At 42.6% G+C, this 16,887-nt stretch overlaps 2 protein-coding genes and 1 non-coding gene across 5 annotated transcripts in view; 1 reads left to right on the top strand and 2 right to left on the bottom strand.

The window, feature by feature from the left end:
- Positions 1-660, bottom strand: part of larp1 (La ribonucleoprotein 1, translational regulator) — a 50,449-nt gene extending 49,789 nt beyond the window's left edge. The window contains exon 1 of one of the 3 annotated variants that reach the window (XM_054756163.1): positions 21-660. In XM_054756163.1, coding sequence (XP_054612138.1) covers positions 21-351 — 331 coding nt within the window. In that variant the 5' untranslated portion in view covers positions 352-660. The remainder of the gene's footprint in view (positions 1-20) is intronic. The other 2 variants (XM_054756161.1, XM_054756162.1) reach the window with 2 other exon arrangements.
- Positions 661-7,318: 6,658 nt separating this feature from the next.
- LOC129169573 (15-hydroxyprostaglandin dehydrogenase [NAD(+)]-like) lies at positions 7,319-15,117 on the top strand. Its single transcript, XM_054756113.1, has 7 exons — positions 7,319-7,485; positions 8,410-8,533; positions 12,528-12,634; positions 12,812-12,908; positions 13,639-13,715; positions 13,794-13,951; positions 14,700-15,117. The coding sequence occupies exons 1-7, from the start codon at positions 7,393-7,395 to the stop codon at positions 14,848-14,850; spliced, it is 807 nt and encodes a 268-aa protein (XP_054612088.1). The 5' UTR covers positions 7,319-7,392; the 3' UTR covers positions 14,851-15,117.
- A 1,611-nt stretch (positions 15,118-16,728) lies between these two features.
- On the bottom strand, positions 16,729-16,801 carry trnav-aac (transfer RNA valine (anticodon AAC)). The gene has a single exon. It is a non-coding gene; the product is annotated as a tRNA-Val (tRNA).
- Positions 16,802-16,887: the final 86 nt, after the last annotated feature.

Here is a 16,887-nt window from a genome sequence, read left to right as displayed (position 1 = left end):
AAGAAGGAAGGGAGACGCACCGTGATGTGCTTGTCCGTTCACGCTGACCAGGGTCACCGCGTTCATCTTCCTCGTCCAGGGGTTCACCTTGGGCGGGGGGGCCTCGGTAAACTCCTTCCTGCTTTCAACACCCTCCTCGCCCGTCTTGGCCTCGCTGTCAGAGCCCCGCTCGCCCGCCTCAGTCTCCGGATCGCGGCTGTCCCCGTGCCCGGCGCTGCCTCGTTCCAGCTCGGCGACACCCCGCTTGGTGGTCCCACCGTCCTCCTCCGGCTCGCCGCGAATCACTTCGCCGCGCTCTTCCACTTGAATAAGCGGGTTTCCCGGCAGGAGAGCCTCCACCTGAGTGGCCATTTCCAACCACCGTCTTTCTTCCCCCCCCCACTTCGGGATTACCAATCCTCCTCCTCCCCTCCCCGGACGGAATTGGCTCTTAGGGAAAAGTGAAGTTGCTCGGTGGGAGTGTGCTGCTCCTCTGTCACTCTTAGACCAAAATGGCTTCAGTCTAAGACGCAGAGTGGTTCACACTCGGTTAAAACATATAAAAAAATGTCAAGAACCGCGTCCAAAGGGGCCTACACAGGACAACAACCCTACCTCAGCCACTAGCAGCAATATGGTCGCTCGCCACCACGCGATACGAGGTGCGCGCACGTACATTGGTGATAGGGGGCAGCCACGTACAGGCGGGAGCGCGCGTCTGTGTCACGTCACTGTAATGCTGCGTTCAGGGTCTTCAGGTAAAAACGACAACGAGAACGTTATATTACGAAAATCTTTTGCGTTTGCGTTAAGTTTGATACTTGACTATATACGTATGACTGATTCACCACTGACAAACTACCGACACAAATACACTCAAGTATCTACACGTTTTTGTGCAACCGGCGATCAAAGTAACTTCAAAAAGACAGTTTATACGTCAAAATGGCAACATTAACATCTTGACAGCAAGACGAAACTTTCGTTTTTAAACTCTCATCGTGGCGTTACAACTCATGAAACGTCCGCCTAAAACACACCATTGCGCCCAATTACAACGAGACATACCCAAGCCCCTTTACTTATACAGTAAAGGGAAAGGAAATTTGTCTGTAAACGCCCTCTATACTCTCTTCTGCACGTGTATACAGTAAAAGGAAAAGTGTCTTAACGCCCTCTATACTCTCCCTTGCACGTGTCCACAATGTAGCAGCATGTGCAAGCGCACCCCTTTAGAAGTCTAGTACAGTAGTGGTATTTTGATTTTGGTTACTGTCACAGTGTAAGCACAGTTAAAAGAGTACTGGGTGTTAAATTGTCGCTTGTTTAAAAAATGTGAGTGTGCTGAAGAAAAACTTAAGCGTAGTGGTGGCTAATTATATAATATGCACAGAGGTACCAGTTTGACTTGATATGTGTGTTACAGGGAGTTTATTTAGGTTTGAGGACAATAACACACAATCCAATGGTACATGAATGGACTCACTTCTATACCGGTCTAAGCAGAGGCCATTCTAGAGTCTGTTGGGGCCCTAGGCAAAAATTCACAGGGCTCCCCTTTGCATAGCGCCACTGCTCTAGAAGTTCAATGTTTGTCAGCCGTCAAGGGCCCCAAACAGTCACCAGCCTTGCCATGTGGCAAGCAGCGCCATTGGGTCTAACAGTCCAGACTATACCACTCAGCCCAGAGTATTCCACACTATCCGGCGTATACCACCCAGCCCAGAGTATTCCACTCAGTCCAGAGTATACCGCCCAGCCCAGATACCTTGCGTTATTATGGTGTAGGCTGTTTTATACCCAGGGTATACATTAGGCTATGTCAGTTTACAAGTATAAAATGAGCCAGGTATAAAATGGGCTAGACTACAATTTCCATGTAAGAAGTATACTATTGTATTTCCAGAAGATGATACAGGCCACAATATTATTCAAGTCAAACTTAAAATAATTATCCATACGCATAGCTTTTTATAAACATGTTGTATACTGGGCAGGCCAGTTGTGTTGCTATTTACATCATTTGAATGGACGCTCACATCAAAAGAGGACTCAGAACATGAGAACATAACTGAAAAGAAACAATACATTCCATGGCTCAAGCCCAAATTGGGACTCCAGCAACCAGTCCAGACTTCCAAGTGGGGGAAAACAAACCTGCGACCCTCCCGTATCCCCACGCTCCTCAGCCAGGACGGCTACAACAAATGGAAGTCGCATAATGGCAACATTTTTTAACACTCTTAGACTTCAAATTACACACAGTACAGTATGTCCTTGCTGTAATTGTCCGCTTGAACACAAAGGGTACACAGTTATTCATGATGATTCATTGATTACTGTTGATTAATGTCTGCATTGTTGAGTAAAGGGATAATAAAAAGATGATTTGTGTTAAATAATCGCATTATACTCGCAGACACTTCTGTTACATGCCGCTTTGTTGCTTCTCTGCACCAAGCTTCCCCTCTCACTGTAAAACAGGCCGATGTTTCAATTAATGGCGGCGTGCTATTCTTTGTGGCCGACCACATTGGTAACACGTAAAGCTCTCTGGCATTGTCCGCCTCTTTAGCAACGTAATCGCCAGTCAAACCCAAAATGGGATGGCCGGGGTGAAAACACAACAAGTCAGCAGCTGGTCAGCAAGTCACAGCTGAAAGCCACTAAATGGCAGATTTGCCCAGTAAGCAGGACGGACGTTGGGAGTGGGGGGTGAAGGTTACATGTGGACCCCAGACTCTGTTCATAAGCATGGATGTTGGTTAACAAGGCTCTGGAGTTCCACTCCTACTGTATTATGGCAGTGGTGTCTAAAGTGCGGCCCGAGGACCATTTGTGGCACGCAGCTAATTTTTTTTAATGGCCTACAGCATATTTTTCCAAAAATAAAATGAAACGTTACATAATTGAAAATTTATATTAAAACAAGTAAATGGTTGCAAGAAAAAAACGTTAATTAATTTAATTTAAATTGCGAATCATGCAACTTTCAATATTTCATTTTTTTATTATATGTAGTGTGTATTTAGAATAATAATAATCAAGAATCATTCATTAATTTGAATAAACACTACACATATTTTAAAACTATCCAAAAAAATAACACTAGGAATTATTTGTTAATAATTATTTCAGAAATACTTGTAATGAATTGTAATTCAAAAAGTAAAAAGCTAAAAAAAATTTGAGGAACACTTAGAAAACACATCAGATCTAAACTGGGGGGAAAATGATCTTGAATATCTTTCCTGATAATAATTGGGTGATGTATTATTAACAAAATGATGCCACATCATTTGATAGAAATGAAAATGATCACCCTATAGAGGGGGGAAATCAAAGACACCCCAAAAATGAAAGTGAAAAAATGATGCAGCACACTGGTCCATTTTGCCAAAATGTCATTGTAGCAACTCAAAATGATTCTCAATAGTTTGTGTGGCCCCCACGTGCTTGTACGCATGCCTGACAACGTCGGGGCATGCTCCTAATGAGACGGATGGTGTCCTGGGGGACATCCTCCCAGATCTGGACCAGGACATCGCTGCGGTACCTGGACGCATGGAGGAGATTCCAGGAGACAGGTAGTTACTCTAGGAGAGCTGGACAGGGCCGTAGAAGGTCCTTCAACCCTCAGCAGGATCGGTATCGGCTCCTTTGTGCAAGGAGGAACAGGATGAGCACTGCCAGAGCCCAACAAAATCACCTCCAGCAGGCCACTGGTGTGAATGTTTCTGACCAAACAATCAGAAACAGGCTCCATGAGGGTGGCCTGAGGGCCCGACGTCCTGTAGTGGGCCCTGTGCTCACTGCCCAGCACCGTAGAGCTCGATTGGCATTTGCCATAGACCACCAGAATTGGCAACTACACCACTGGTGCCCTGTGCTCTTCACTGATGAGAGCAAGTTCAACCTGAGCACATGCGACAGACGTGAAAGGGTCTGGAGATGCCGTGGAGAACGTTATGCTGCCTGCAACATCATTCAGCATGACTGGTTTGGTGGTGGGTCAGTGATGGTCTGGGGAGGCATATCCCTGGAAGGACGCACAGACCTCTACAGGTTAGATAATGGCACCCTGACTGCTATTAGGTATCGGGATGAAATCCTTGGACCCATTGTCAGAACCTACGCTGGTGCAGTGGGACCTGGTTTCCTCCTGGTCCACGACAATGCCTGACCTCATGTGGCTAGTGTATGCAGGTAGTTCCTGGAGGATGAAAGAATTGATACCATTGACTGGCCCCCACGTTCACCTGACCTAAACCCAATAGAACACCTCTGGGACATTATGTTTAGGTCCATCCGGCGCCGCCAGGTAGCTCCTCAGACTGCCCAGGAGCTCATTGATGCCCTGATGTGTTTTTGAAGTCTTCCTCTAATTTTTTTGAGCAGTATATATTTAACAGCTTTGCATATCTTGACCTGCATTTGATTGGTTTTAAAGCAGTTAATAATCAAAATGTTGAAGAATATCATCAAAGTGGCCCCCAGGTCCTTCAGTTTTTTTGTGTGTTGCTAAAGTTGACCCGTTGTTGTATTTGTGTTTGTTTGTCCATTTATTTATTAGTTAGCAAGCTACTTCCTGGTTCATGAAGGGCAGTCCCAGTACGATTGTAACAGGTGGACGTGTCCATGGATGCCTTATGATGCCCCTTTTCCACCACCGTGGCTTTACTCGCTGCTGATGCTTTTCCACTCGTACTACAAGGTACTCTTTCACGTATCTGGTCAACCAAGCGCACCACATTTGTTGCATCATTTCAGAACACACACGTAGGCCTGTCGCAATAACAAATTTTGCTGGACGATAATTATCCTCTAAATTATTGCTGCTAAATGATATTATTGTCAACGTTATTTTGAGGCAATTTTTTCATGAATATAATGATAATATAAGGCGAGTGCACCGCATCAAAAGCAATAAACTTTTAATTTCTCAAGAGTATTTAACATTGTAATTGGAATGTCCTGAGCTGTTAAATAAATTGAATTATAAATTCAACAAACAAAAAAGACAAAAAAAAAACAATGAAAATAAAATTGACTCTCCTTTAGCAAAAAATGCATTTAAATAAAAATCACAATCAATCACCATATTTCTGATTTTGAATCTTTCGTTATTGTCTGAATATTGCAATTGTATTGTATATGCAATTCCAATTGTAATGTGGAATATTTTTTATGACATCCTTATTTTGTTCGCGCGATTAGAGAGGACGCTCTTATTTTGAAGGCCGGAAGTGTATTGTGTGTGTTGAGAATGTTTGATTATGGTTAAGATGAGCTGGAAGCAAGAATAAACGCGCCTCTCGGCTTATTTCATTGAACTGAACAACATGTGTGGACATCGTAAATCGCTCGCTTACATTAACAAGCATTAACAAGCTTACATTAACAAGCACACACAGCCACGCTAGCTTGTTCTGCTAAACTAAGCTCACCCAGCTACCTTCCATTCACGTGAGAGGAGTTTTTCCACCAACTTTTGCCGGCGTTTCAGGCCGCCGTATCAACGCGTTTAATGTCTGTGATGGCATTCCGCCACGACTGAGCGGGAGAGAGAGAGGAGGAAATCAAACATGCATGCACATGTCAATATATCGATGCGGGCAAAATGATCGAGTTTGTTTTTATTTATCATGCGGTTAATTGATTCATTGATTATTGTGACAGGCCTAAAAACATGCAAACATTAGCTTAGCCTGAGCTGGAGCGTAATAGTAAGTAATAGTAAATCGATAATCACTGTCAATATACACATGCTATACATCTACTTAACCCGGCGAACGTCAGCTCAGCAAAACCAATTTTAAGAAAAAGAACAAGACAATTCAATTATTGTGGATGCCATTTTTGGCATACATGACCCAGGGCTTAAGAAAAGTAAACAGTAAAAGTATACAGCGCTGTGCAAAAGTCTCAGGCCACCACTTGCTTTGTTTTAATGACCTTTTTGTTTGTTTGCGACACACAGTAGTAAAACAATAAATAGTAAGTCAAATAATGACATATAGTGAAATAATGACAAAGCTGCTCCATTACATTCCAAGAGATACAGCTTCCTGCTATTGCTAGGCTAGCCTGCAATAAAAGCAGGTCGGGACTTACTTCAGAAAGGTTTTTGGGCCATTGCAAAACTGACGCTGCATCTGCTCGTAGGAAAAGCGCTTTGAGATAATTGTCTTAGTCTGGCACTATGTACCCGAAAATATTTAATATGAAGAAGTGAGACATGTCCTGCTGGAGATCCCCATGTTGTGTTTTTGTTAGTTTATGCAAGATATTGTTTGCAAAGGTGACCCCTGACCTCTCAGCTGTGCTACGTGCTGTGCTACGTGTTGGCAACGCTCCCACGACGTCAACATACTCCAGCAGCGTGTACGGTCACGCCAAGTATGCTCATCAGGAGCTCTTTAAGAGTGACTATGCCAAGAAGCTTTGGCTATAAAGTAGCTTGAGGGAACTCTGCTATTCAGCATTGATAAGAACTCCACCAAACACTTTGTGGCGCTTGTCAGCACAGAGAGAGCAGCTGATAGTACTGCAGCTGCCAAAGATTCCTCCCAAGAGCGTTTAAATAAACACACAAATGCATAAACATTAAACACAAACTACTGATTGAAACAAGTAAATGTGCAAACTGGAGCAGTACCGTACATATACGACGTCACATACAGGGTCTTTTGCAGCGCTCGAGCTCCCTCTAGTGGACACGTACGGAACAAACAGACAGTCAGGGGCGCATTAGAACCAAACTCCGTTGGATAAATGGCATTTTTTGACGTCGTCTGCTACACCAGTTCGCATTCTTGCAAAGTTTGAGCCGATTCCACAACCGTGCTCAGTCTGCCTAGATTCGGCACGGTTATAATCATCCACAGGCAAATTTATTTCACAAAATTAAAAATACAGATACATTTCACCATTGGACGTGATCATGAAACGGTAACCTTTGGTGAACTCCCTGAAAGCTGCCTGTAGCTTGTAGACAGGGGCTCGAAAATCAACATAAAGAAATCAAGATACAAAACATAAACACAATATCTACATAAATGAATACGAATTCCCAAACAAATCACACGAAAACCCAATAGGGTTTAATCTATAAAGATACACGGTACATGGAAAAAAGACACCAAGAGCAGTTTGGAAATTTAAAGCGATATTAGCTCAATTGTTGTGCGTTTAATTTGCTTTCATTTTTGCGAAACGAACACGTAAAGGACCCACAGAAATGTTTTAGTAGTCTTCTTAGGCATATTAGTGAAAAACAACATTTGCGTACCCGATTGTGTAATCTTTTGCCACCATGCATAGACTTGCTTGTGGGCAGTGCCTCTCCGTGCATTTTCCTCACTTGCAGTCAGACTTCAACACACTTTCTTTTTCTACCTGAGCCAAAAAGCAATGCAACTGAGCGGTAAAGTCTGCGTGGTGACGGGAGCTGCGGCAGGGATTGGAAAAGCAATCAGCGAGGCTCTTTTTAAAAACGGAGCAAAGGTAAGCCAAAAAAATCAGATTTAGGTTGCGCTCACACTTGCCATGTTTGGTTCGGTCAAAAACAAATTCTGGTGCGTTTGCTCTGCTGCTGCTTGGGTTGGGCGAGCGTTGAACGCAGTCATCCGAACCCTCGTGTGCACCAAACAAGCCGGACCATTTCTCAGCTCGCAAGCTCCAATGTGAATGCTACCCAGACCAGGGACACAGATCTGTGTTAAAATGACAACAAAAACTATACAGAAATGACAAATATGTAAGAGAAAATGCTCTGCTCTCTCCTTCTGTGTGTGTGTGTGTGTGTGTGTGTGTGTGTGTGTGTGTGTGTGTGTGTGTGTGTGTGTGTGTGTGTGTGTGTGTGTGTGAAAACAGCGCTTGTTAAAAGTATATTTTGGAAGCTTTTTGTGAAATTTAATCTGGTAAATAGAGCAGAATATACAAATAACCTAACATCAACCCAACAGATATCATTTTGGTTTGGAATATCTGAGCTTGGTCATGTAATATATCACAAAAGCTGCCCAATCAATTTTCTTGCATCTGTGCACCCTTTGATAGCTTCCCAAAAAGACAGGTGGGAACTGGTAACGCTAGAGGAATTGCACCAAAGTTCACACCAAGTGTCTTTTTTCAGTTTTGTTGAAGTGTAAATGCAGCCTTAAAGATGGGCTGAAGTGATTCCGCTGTCTTGTCATACTTGTCAACTACAGCATGTTAAAGGTGTCTATCTGTGGACTAGGAGATTAAGTCTGTTTCATTCTCCAAGTAAATGGAAATGGAGGTTACTGTCATTCCTAAAGGATAAATATCATATTTTTGTGAAATGAATGAAAGGCTACACTTCAGTCATATCTTTGATAGTTGTCTATGCCATGCTCCGAATCCTTGTACTGTACAGGCTGTGTATATGACGCACTTTGGCTGCAGGTGGTTCTGCTGGACGTGGCCGAAAGTGCAGGAAAGAACCTCATGGAAGTTCTCAACAAGGAGGACGGCCAAGACAGAGCTCTGTTCCTGAGCTGTGACGTCCAGTCTGAGGGGCAGCTGAAAGGTAAACACACAACACTGGAAAAAAATGATTTTTTCTCACAGTCAATGTTACTTTAGTTATACATGTAAACCATGTGAGAAAACCGTAGTTAATGTATTTATTTAAAAAAATCTTTGTTATATTAACCTCTTTACTTAGTATTAGGAGGTAAGTGTTGTATATTGTTTTTATGATGTACATTTGAATAATGATACTTTAGGAACATTTACTTAAGTAGGATCTGTAGATCACCTTTTTAGAATGTAACATCTACGCAAAGTTCATATGGTGACATCAGAGGCACTAACGAGCTCCCTCTAGTGGCCCGCCAGGCATGGCTGCTGGGCACTCATGGCTGCCGTTGGCCAATGACTGCACTGCTGGGATGAAATGCATTGTGGGTAAAAATTTAAATAGCTGTTTGTTATTTTAAACTCGTATTTGGTGCTTGTCTTGTAGACTATATTATTTATTAGTATTATTATTGGAGTGTTAATTTGCTGTGTGATGATTTTAGCGTTCTTTGTAAGATGACACCGTGATTCCGACTGTTATATTGACCAATGACCTCCTGCGATTTGACAAGCTCCCTTATAACTCGTGATTGGCTTCTGCTAAAGAATGAGCTAAAGTTTGAAGTCTTAGAAGAAGTATAGGAGGCGTCATCAGGTTAGACATGGTCATGAATTAGCTGCACTGCTCGGTTGAAAGTAAAAATGTTTCTGCAGGATGTTTTTAATAAGCAAGTAGGGATTACTTGAAAAATGTAAATCACTTGCAAGCACCGTCTTAAGTAAAAATAACTACACATTTTTCAGTGAAGTTTTATGAGGTAAAGCAATACGCTAAAAAGAGCTTTCAAATCATTCTTTAAAAGCAAGTAGATATTAATTGAGAATGATGTGTAGTTACTGTGCTTTTTTAAAGTAAGTGTTACTCCAGACTTTTTGCAGTGAAGGAAGCGCCACAAGGTTGTTGGTCCACTTTGTGGGTGGTGTTCTTCTGTCCTGTGCAAACCTGCTTGGCTGATTATAACCTGTGCAACAAAACCAGCAACCATGCACTTCAGGCACTTTGCCACGTGAGTCATCAGAGAGTGTGACTTTGTATTTTATTTACCCCCGAGGGGGAAAATTAATCAGCGCTCTTGCTGTATTAACCCTAATATTCTCCTCAAATATTGTAACACAAATTGACCCCAAGGATATTTGCCTCGAGGAAATGATTTACAGAAAATTGCTGACCAAGTTTTTGTGTCAGGCACTTTGAGTATTTGTTGAGTATTGTACATAAAATAACCCTCTCATAATGAAACCCTGACCTGTCCTCTAGCACCACCATCAGGCCAAATGTTTAAATGAGAATTAATTTATCTTGAAAAGTTTTCATCCAAATCTTGTGAAATTTCCTGACAACATTTAATAACCTCAGCAGTATGAACACTATTGGCTTTGGTGATGATATGGCCTTCGCTGCAGCGCCACCAACAGGTCAAACCTTCAGTTTTAGTGTTTGTGTATCTTCAAAAACTTTCATCCATTTCTAATTTAGCGTGCACATTCATGACTCTCACAGAATGAACCATATTGATTGATGTTGGTGACCTCCCCTGCTTCCTGTCAGAAATATATTTATTTACTTATTTAGCGCTTATTTTTTTATCCCTTCATTAATTTTATTTAGTCTGCACTACTTTACACGAGATGAGTGTTTGAATACTCCTTACAAACATATACACATGTATACAGTCATATATACAGTCATCTCTGTGTCTTTTTCTGCTTATCCAAGATGGGGGCGTGGGGGTAGCAGCCTAAAAAGAGAAGCCAGTTGAGAGACGGTCTCTTCAAAGTGTTCTGGGTCCTCCCCGAGGCCTCCCTATCTCCCTAAGGGACAGCCCAGCCGCCCTCCAGAGGAAACGCATTCTGGCCTCGTGTACCCGCTCCTCCTTGAACTACCACCTTATCGCAGTGGAGGAGTTTGTATGTCCCAATGATTCCATGTGCTAAGTTGTCAGGGGAGATTATGCCACTGGTAGGGCTACCTAAGACAAACAGGACCTAGGGGAGGGACCGGACGAAGTGTAGTTGAAGAGATCCTAATGATGAATGGCAAAGTTGGACCAAGTTTTTCCTCGTCTGGACGCAGATCAACGGGGCCACCCTCTGGAGCCAGGCCAGTTGGCTGGGCTGGCACCCATTCGGTCCTCCCTCAGATGGGCTCACCGCTCCTAGGAGGGACTAAAGGGGTTGAGTGCCCCGTGTAATGGATCAACTGTAAAGCATCAACTCTGCACTTGCAGGGATGTTAAGTCACACACAGACAGATGGATTTTTCACAGCTAAAACAGCTTGTGGTCAAGTTGACCCCTGAGGAAAATGTGTGCAATATGTGTTTCGCTGATCATGATAATTTTATGCTTAATCAATTGTACCCATCAAATTAGGAGAAGTCATGAAATATGACACAAACAATTAAAAGTCAACTACTATTTTTTGACTCACAAACATTGAATGGGGGCAAACTGATCCCAAGGATGACAGCAGGGTTGAACACGCGACGCTCGATTTATGCCTCCTTTCCACTCCTGCACGTAGGCAATATAAAATGTGGGCATTTCCTCTGTCAGAGCACTTTGAACTACACCCCGTTACTCAAGAAAATAGACAACAAGCACAGAGGCTGGAAAAATCTCCACTAACACTTACAGGACAAATAGCTGTGATGTGTGGCGGTTTGTATGTGGCCTTGGCTGAGTGGAGGGGTGCTTGCTGGGGGTGCGCGGGCCCTGCATGCTTACGGCGAGCTGGGCTCACCAGGGGGTGAATAGCAAATAATCTCTGCCTCTCAGTCAATCACTTTATGTAAAAATCGGACGCCCATGTGTTTATTTTGCTCGTTTCTAGCGGTGTATCCTGAAATACCGTGTAAAATAGTACAGTACCCTGTTTTTGTCAGCAGAAAAGCATCAGCTACGAGTAGTGCAGTACAATGCAATAGAAAGGGGGCACACGTGTTGGTGCCCCACCATTTTTTCACCATAGAAAAACACCCCTGTTCTAGTCTCTAGCTGCATCTCCCAAAAGTGATAATACCGTAACCTCACAATAGATACAGTATTTACTGTATACAGTATGTCAGCAAGTATCTTCATGGTATAATATATTGTTAAAGGGCAGTACTAAAGAAAGTAAACTTGAATATACTTTAGAGTAGTCATTGCACAGCTTGTATAGCAGTACTGTATATACAGTATTTCCCACCAACACACAGCTATTGTCTAAGTAGCTGGTAATACAAGTGAGTAGTAAGATACAGTAATTGTGTCTTGCCTGCACTCAAGCATGGTGGTGGTAGCCTCACGTCCTTAGGAGATCTGCAGTTCATTGAGGGAAAGCATGAATTCCTACATGTACTGTGACATTGTGATGTAGAAATTGCTTTCCATCACGGAGAGAGCCAAAACACGCCTCCAAGGTGACAAGTATCTTACTGAGGAAGCTGAAGGTGAAGATCGTGGACGGGCCAAGTATGTCTCCTGCAAACCTCAACCCAACTGAGCAGGTGGACGGAAGGAAAGGGGAGGAGTGTAAGATGTCAGATGCCTAACATCCACCAGTGATGTTACTGTAGAGGAGTGTAAGAAGATTCCAGTAACAACCTGTGCAGCTCTGCTCAATTCCACGCCCAAGATTCCACGCCTTTAATCCAAGAGGATTAAGGCAGTGCTAGAAAACAATGGTGCTCACACTAAATATTCACACCAAGGACACATTTTGGACATGTTCACTGTGTGGTGTGCTCACTTGTGTTGCCAACTATTTAGACATTCTGTATGCTGACTAATCTTCAGTGCATGGTAAAACTATACTGCTATGCAAGCTGTACACTGGCTACTCTCAAGTAGATTCAAGTTGAGAAGATGTAATAAAATGATATGAGATACTCAAGATGTCACCTTGGCTGTGCGAAAAGAAAGATTTTTGATCTATTTCTTCTATTTTCTGCCCTCAAGCTGCCTTTCAGAAAACCGTCAAAACCTATGGAGGGATGGACATCCTCTGCAACAACGCCGGCATCTTGAACGAGAAGGACTTTGAGAAAACCGTGGCCATCAACTTTGTAAGCTGTAGAAAGATGACGAACAAGATGCATCCTCTGGTGGTGATCATTTCTGACTCGTGTCGAAATGACCCAACAGGTTGAATGTTGTGTCACGCTTCCTTGTTTACTTTTTCACAACCTTCCTCAAGTTGAGTGATTGCTGTCGGTTTCAAATAAAGAGCCTACCTCCCCTAGGTGGCCGTCATCAGGGCAACCTATCTGGCCCTGGAGTACATGAGCAAGTTGAACGGTGGTCAGGGAGGCGCTATCGTCAACATTTCATCCATGGCAGGTGAAGAAGGCGCAATCACAGTTCATGCATTAGACTTTCAAATGTTGTATAATTGTCTTGTGCGTCGTCGTATCGTCATGCATTTCATTCTTTCCATTGTTGTTACCTACTTTGCAGGACTATCCAAAAAACTAGGTTTACCAACTTTCATTAAACTTTGGAGAGTGGTGACACATGGGCTAAGGAATAAACCCCATTGTATGTTAGTGCAACTCTGGATAAAGGTACATTGTACCTTGCAGGACTTGGTCGCGAACCTGAATTGTCTCACAAAAGGCACAATAATCCCTAATAAATATACCTAATATAAACATGGGCTACTGTTGTGGCCGTAACCCCACGACAAGCTACAACTGAACTCTGAACCTTGACGTCACTTCCTGTCCTCCCGCTACTTAGGTCCCCTAGGGAACACGTTTACAGTAACACACACGAATACGAGTCTTATTTATGTCTTAAATGGCTTATTTACTCTTATTATTTCTACTAAATTGGGTAATACAAGTGTAAAGGTGACTATATGGGTGTTAATTCATGTCTCGAGAGTTCTAATAATGTTAAAACCATATTTAGAAAGTTGTGAACAGATTTGTGTGCTCTAACTACAAAAATATTCGATTTATAGATAAGGAAACCGACTTTGCGGAAATTATAACAGTCGGGTCTGGAACTAATTAACGTCAGTAAACGTGGGATTACTGTATTACTCTTCTTATCGTCCACCCTGCAGCTTTCAAGCCTCTGCTGGGCATGCCGGTCTACAGCGCCAGCAAGAGCGGCGTGAACATCTTCACTCGAGCCATGGCGGTGAGCACCAAACATTTCCCACATCCCTGCAGAGTGGAAGTGTAATCACTGTAATAATTGTTATTATGTGTCTATTAGGATGTGTCCACCAGGTTGGGCTATGGTGTGCGTGTCAATGCCCTTTGCCCAGCTTTGGTCCAAACCGACATGATCACCAGCCTTCATGCCAAAATGGGTCAATACTGCCAACTGGAGAAGCCCACCCTCGAAGTAGCAGACAGGGTTGGCATGCTAAGGTGAGGGTCTGAAGCGATTGACTAAAACAGAAAGAAAAACAACCAAATCGTTCTCACAGTTCAGCCCCCATGCTTTTTTTTAAACAACAATTAAAGACCCCACAGGGGTTTTCAAAGTGTAAGGTGCACCTCAAACTTCAAGGGAGTTGCGGCAGCTTGATAAAAGTCCAGAAAGGTACAGTATCTTTATCATACCTGCTAATTCAGGTATGTCAAAGTCAAAGTGAATTGATTTGTAGGTCCTAGGGTGAACAGCAAATTCCAGAAAATGTGTTTTCGGGGAGTAGGAGAGGCATCAACTGCATTGCATTCTCCTGAGGGAAGGCTCACACTTACCTCAAACCCCTGGGTTCAAATATAGGGGTATCACAACATTAAAACGTGACGATATTTCTCCTTTAAAGAAAAGCCGTCTTGTGGAAATAGCAGCTAGACTGTGAACTATGGCATCGCTACTGTGAATGATAACACATGTTATGTGGAAGTGGCAGTGCGTGAGGCGGGATTGGAACCGCACATGAAGTGCTTTACGCATACTATAAACCTTGCAATACAACCTGCACTCGCAGTTCCCAGCGTCACTCGCTCGAGACGTGTTGCTGCTAATTTCATCGTATTTCAACAGCTGCCACTGTGTAGTGGTTGAGTTATAGTAATTAATAAAAGTTATTAAAGATTTATCAGAATCGGCCCCTGGGTGGACCGGTACCGGGCCGCGAGAAGCTTTCAGTGCTGCTGTCGCTTTCAGTGTCTCCCAGGTGGCCGAGCGCTTTCTTGAGCTGGTGACGGACGAGACCAAGAACGGGGAGGCCCAACTGTTGGCCGCCAACGAAATGATGTATGCCGCAATTCCCACCACCGGCATGACAAGTGACAAGCTGCATCAGGAGCACAAATAGAAGCCCCAACATAATGAATGGAAACAGCTTGTCGTGTCTGATATTCACTGACATAAAGTTCTATTCGACTGTGTATATGACAACTGAAAATATTTTATCTGCACTCAATTTTAATTCATTTTCATTTTTTTTTAATGGAATGATTTCATTGAATTTTGTGTAAGGATGTTTTATGAAATTATTTTACACTTCTTCTGTAAAGCACTTTGAATTGCTTTGTGTACGAATTGTGCTCTTTAAATAAACTTGCCTTGCCTTGACAAGGACTGATTGTTGTTTAGGTGATTGTGTCAAAATACGGCATTAAATATCAAATTCAACCTAAAGAATTTCATTTCATGTCATTTCATTCTCAAAGGGACCCTATGCTACATTTCTTAACTTTTCAGACTCGTGGATATGTTTAAAATGTTGTAGTCTTGTGGAAGTGCCATATCATGACATTAGTGTGGTTTGGACGTATCCCTGGCTGAATTTTTATACCAACCGTAGATTTTGTGATGAGATTTCACCGACACATTTAGAATTTTTCACAGTGCTTTGTATGGCAACTATCCAATATTCATCCAATTATAGCCACTATACATTTTTTGACTGTTTCCTGATAAGCATCAGCACGTAACCGCTTGAGGGGGGAGCGTGTCTCTGTGCAACTCTGAGGGGTTGGAGGTGGGGTGCTAGAGCCGACCCTCAACCCCTGACTAATTGTAACAAAGTAGGCATGGTCAGGAAGGAGGCTGCGGAATCCGAGTACGTCGGCCAAGAGGGGAAGAATGCAGATTTATCCTGTACACAACTTGCGATTTATGGAGTATTAAAAGAAACGTACTATAGCGCTCCACTGGGATTCAATGTAATTTAAAACCCTCAGAAGTGAGCAGGATAGGGCGCCTTTCACATCCTCAATTGAACTGAATATCTACATTACATTATTGACCTGCATACAAGATGATGCTACTTTTTCAAGACAAAGACGTCTTTGTTTAAATGTTTTCAATATCTGTTAAATCATGCCTAATTCATATTTTATTAATTATATTACTCAGCTGATGACTCTGCTTCATTAATCATTATTATCTTAAAATCAGCATCAAACCCCCTTCTCTGTGGTTTGCAAAGGCTGTGTTTGGTACTCAGGGAATAAAAAAAAAAAGATTTTCATGGGACTAAAGCTGCTTAAAAAAACATGTATAAACTAAGGACCTGATTGGGCAGCTGTCGTGAGTCGTTACTTATGTGACAAAACTCAAATGTTCCAAACTAAAATGCCTTAGTTTTTATATTCTGCTAGTTTTGCTAGCTCACATTTCACAAAAAGCTTCCAAAATATACTTTCTAAAGAGCACCGTTTTAGCGCAAAGCACATAGTCGTGAGCGCTACAGTTAAAATTACAGCCACCCGCGCAAAGAAATGAAAAATATGCTTGTGCTTTGGAAGTGTTCTCTCTCTCTCTCTCTCTCTCTCTCTCTCTCTCTCTCTCTCTCTCTCTCTCTCTCTTCTCTCTGTGTGTGTGTGGCAGAATGCTCCATTCTTCCGTGGACGGGTACGGTCTGACTATTGGTTTGCATGTATAAAGTTCTCCAGCCCGAATATAAGACAACCTATCTTTTTCAGACTGTTATCCTCTTTTCCTTTCGGCATTTCCCTTCAGGGGTCGCCACAGCGAATCAATTGCCTCCATCTAACCCTGTCTTCTGCATCCTCATTTTTCATTTTTCAGACTGTTATATACGAGCTAAATAGTCATATTATGTAGGAGGTAAATAGTCATATATTTGGATCAATATGGTAAGTTAGAATTTAGTGCCTACGTTTATTACTTTAACTCTGATCATTTAAATTGTACTCCTTTCAAGAAAACGGGCGGAGGAAAAAAGTGTTTCCGCCCGGTTTCGAACCGGGGACCTTTCGCGTGTTAGGCGAACGTGATAACCACTACACTACGGAAACTGGGTGCTTCGTACGATGTCATATATTAAATTCTATAATCGTACAGTCGTGTCTAATAGGTACATGCCGTGAGTTCAATGTAGTAT

This window comes from Dunckerocampus dactyliophorus, chromosome 16, assembly GCF_027744805.1.
Source record: "Dunckerocampus dactyliophorus isolate RoL2022-P2 chromosome 16, RoL_Ddac_1.1, whole genome shotgun sequence".
Classification (NCBI taxonomy): domain Eukaryota; kingdom Metazoa; phylum Chordata; class Actinopteri; order Syngnathiformes; family Syngnathidae; genus Dunckerocampus; species Dunckerocampus dactyliophorus.
This window is presented reverse-complemented; position numbering and strand designations above follow the sequence as displayed.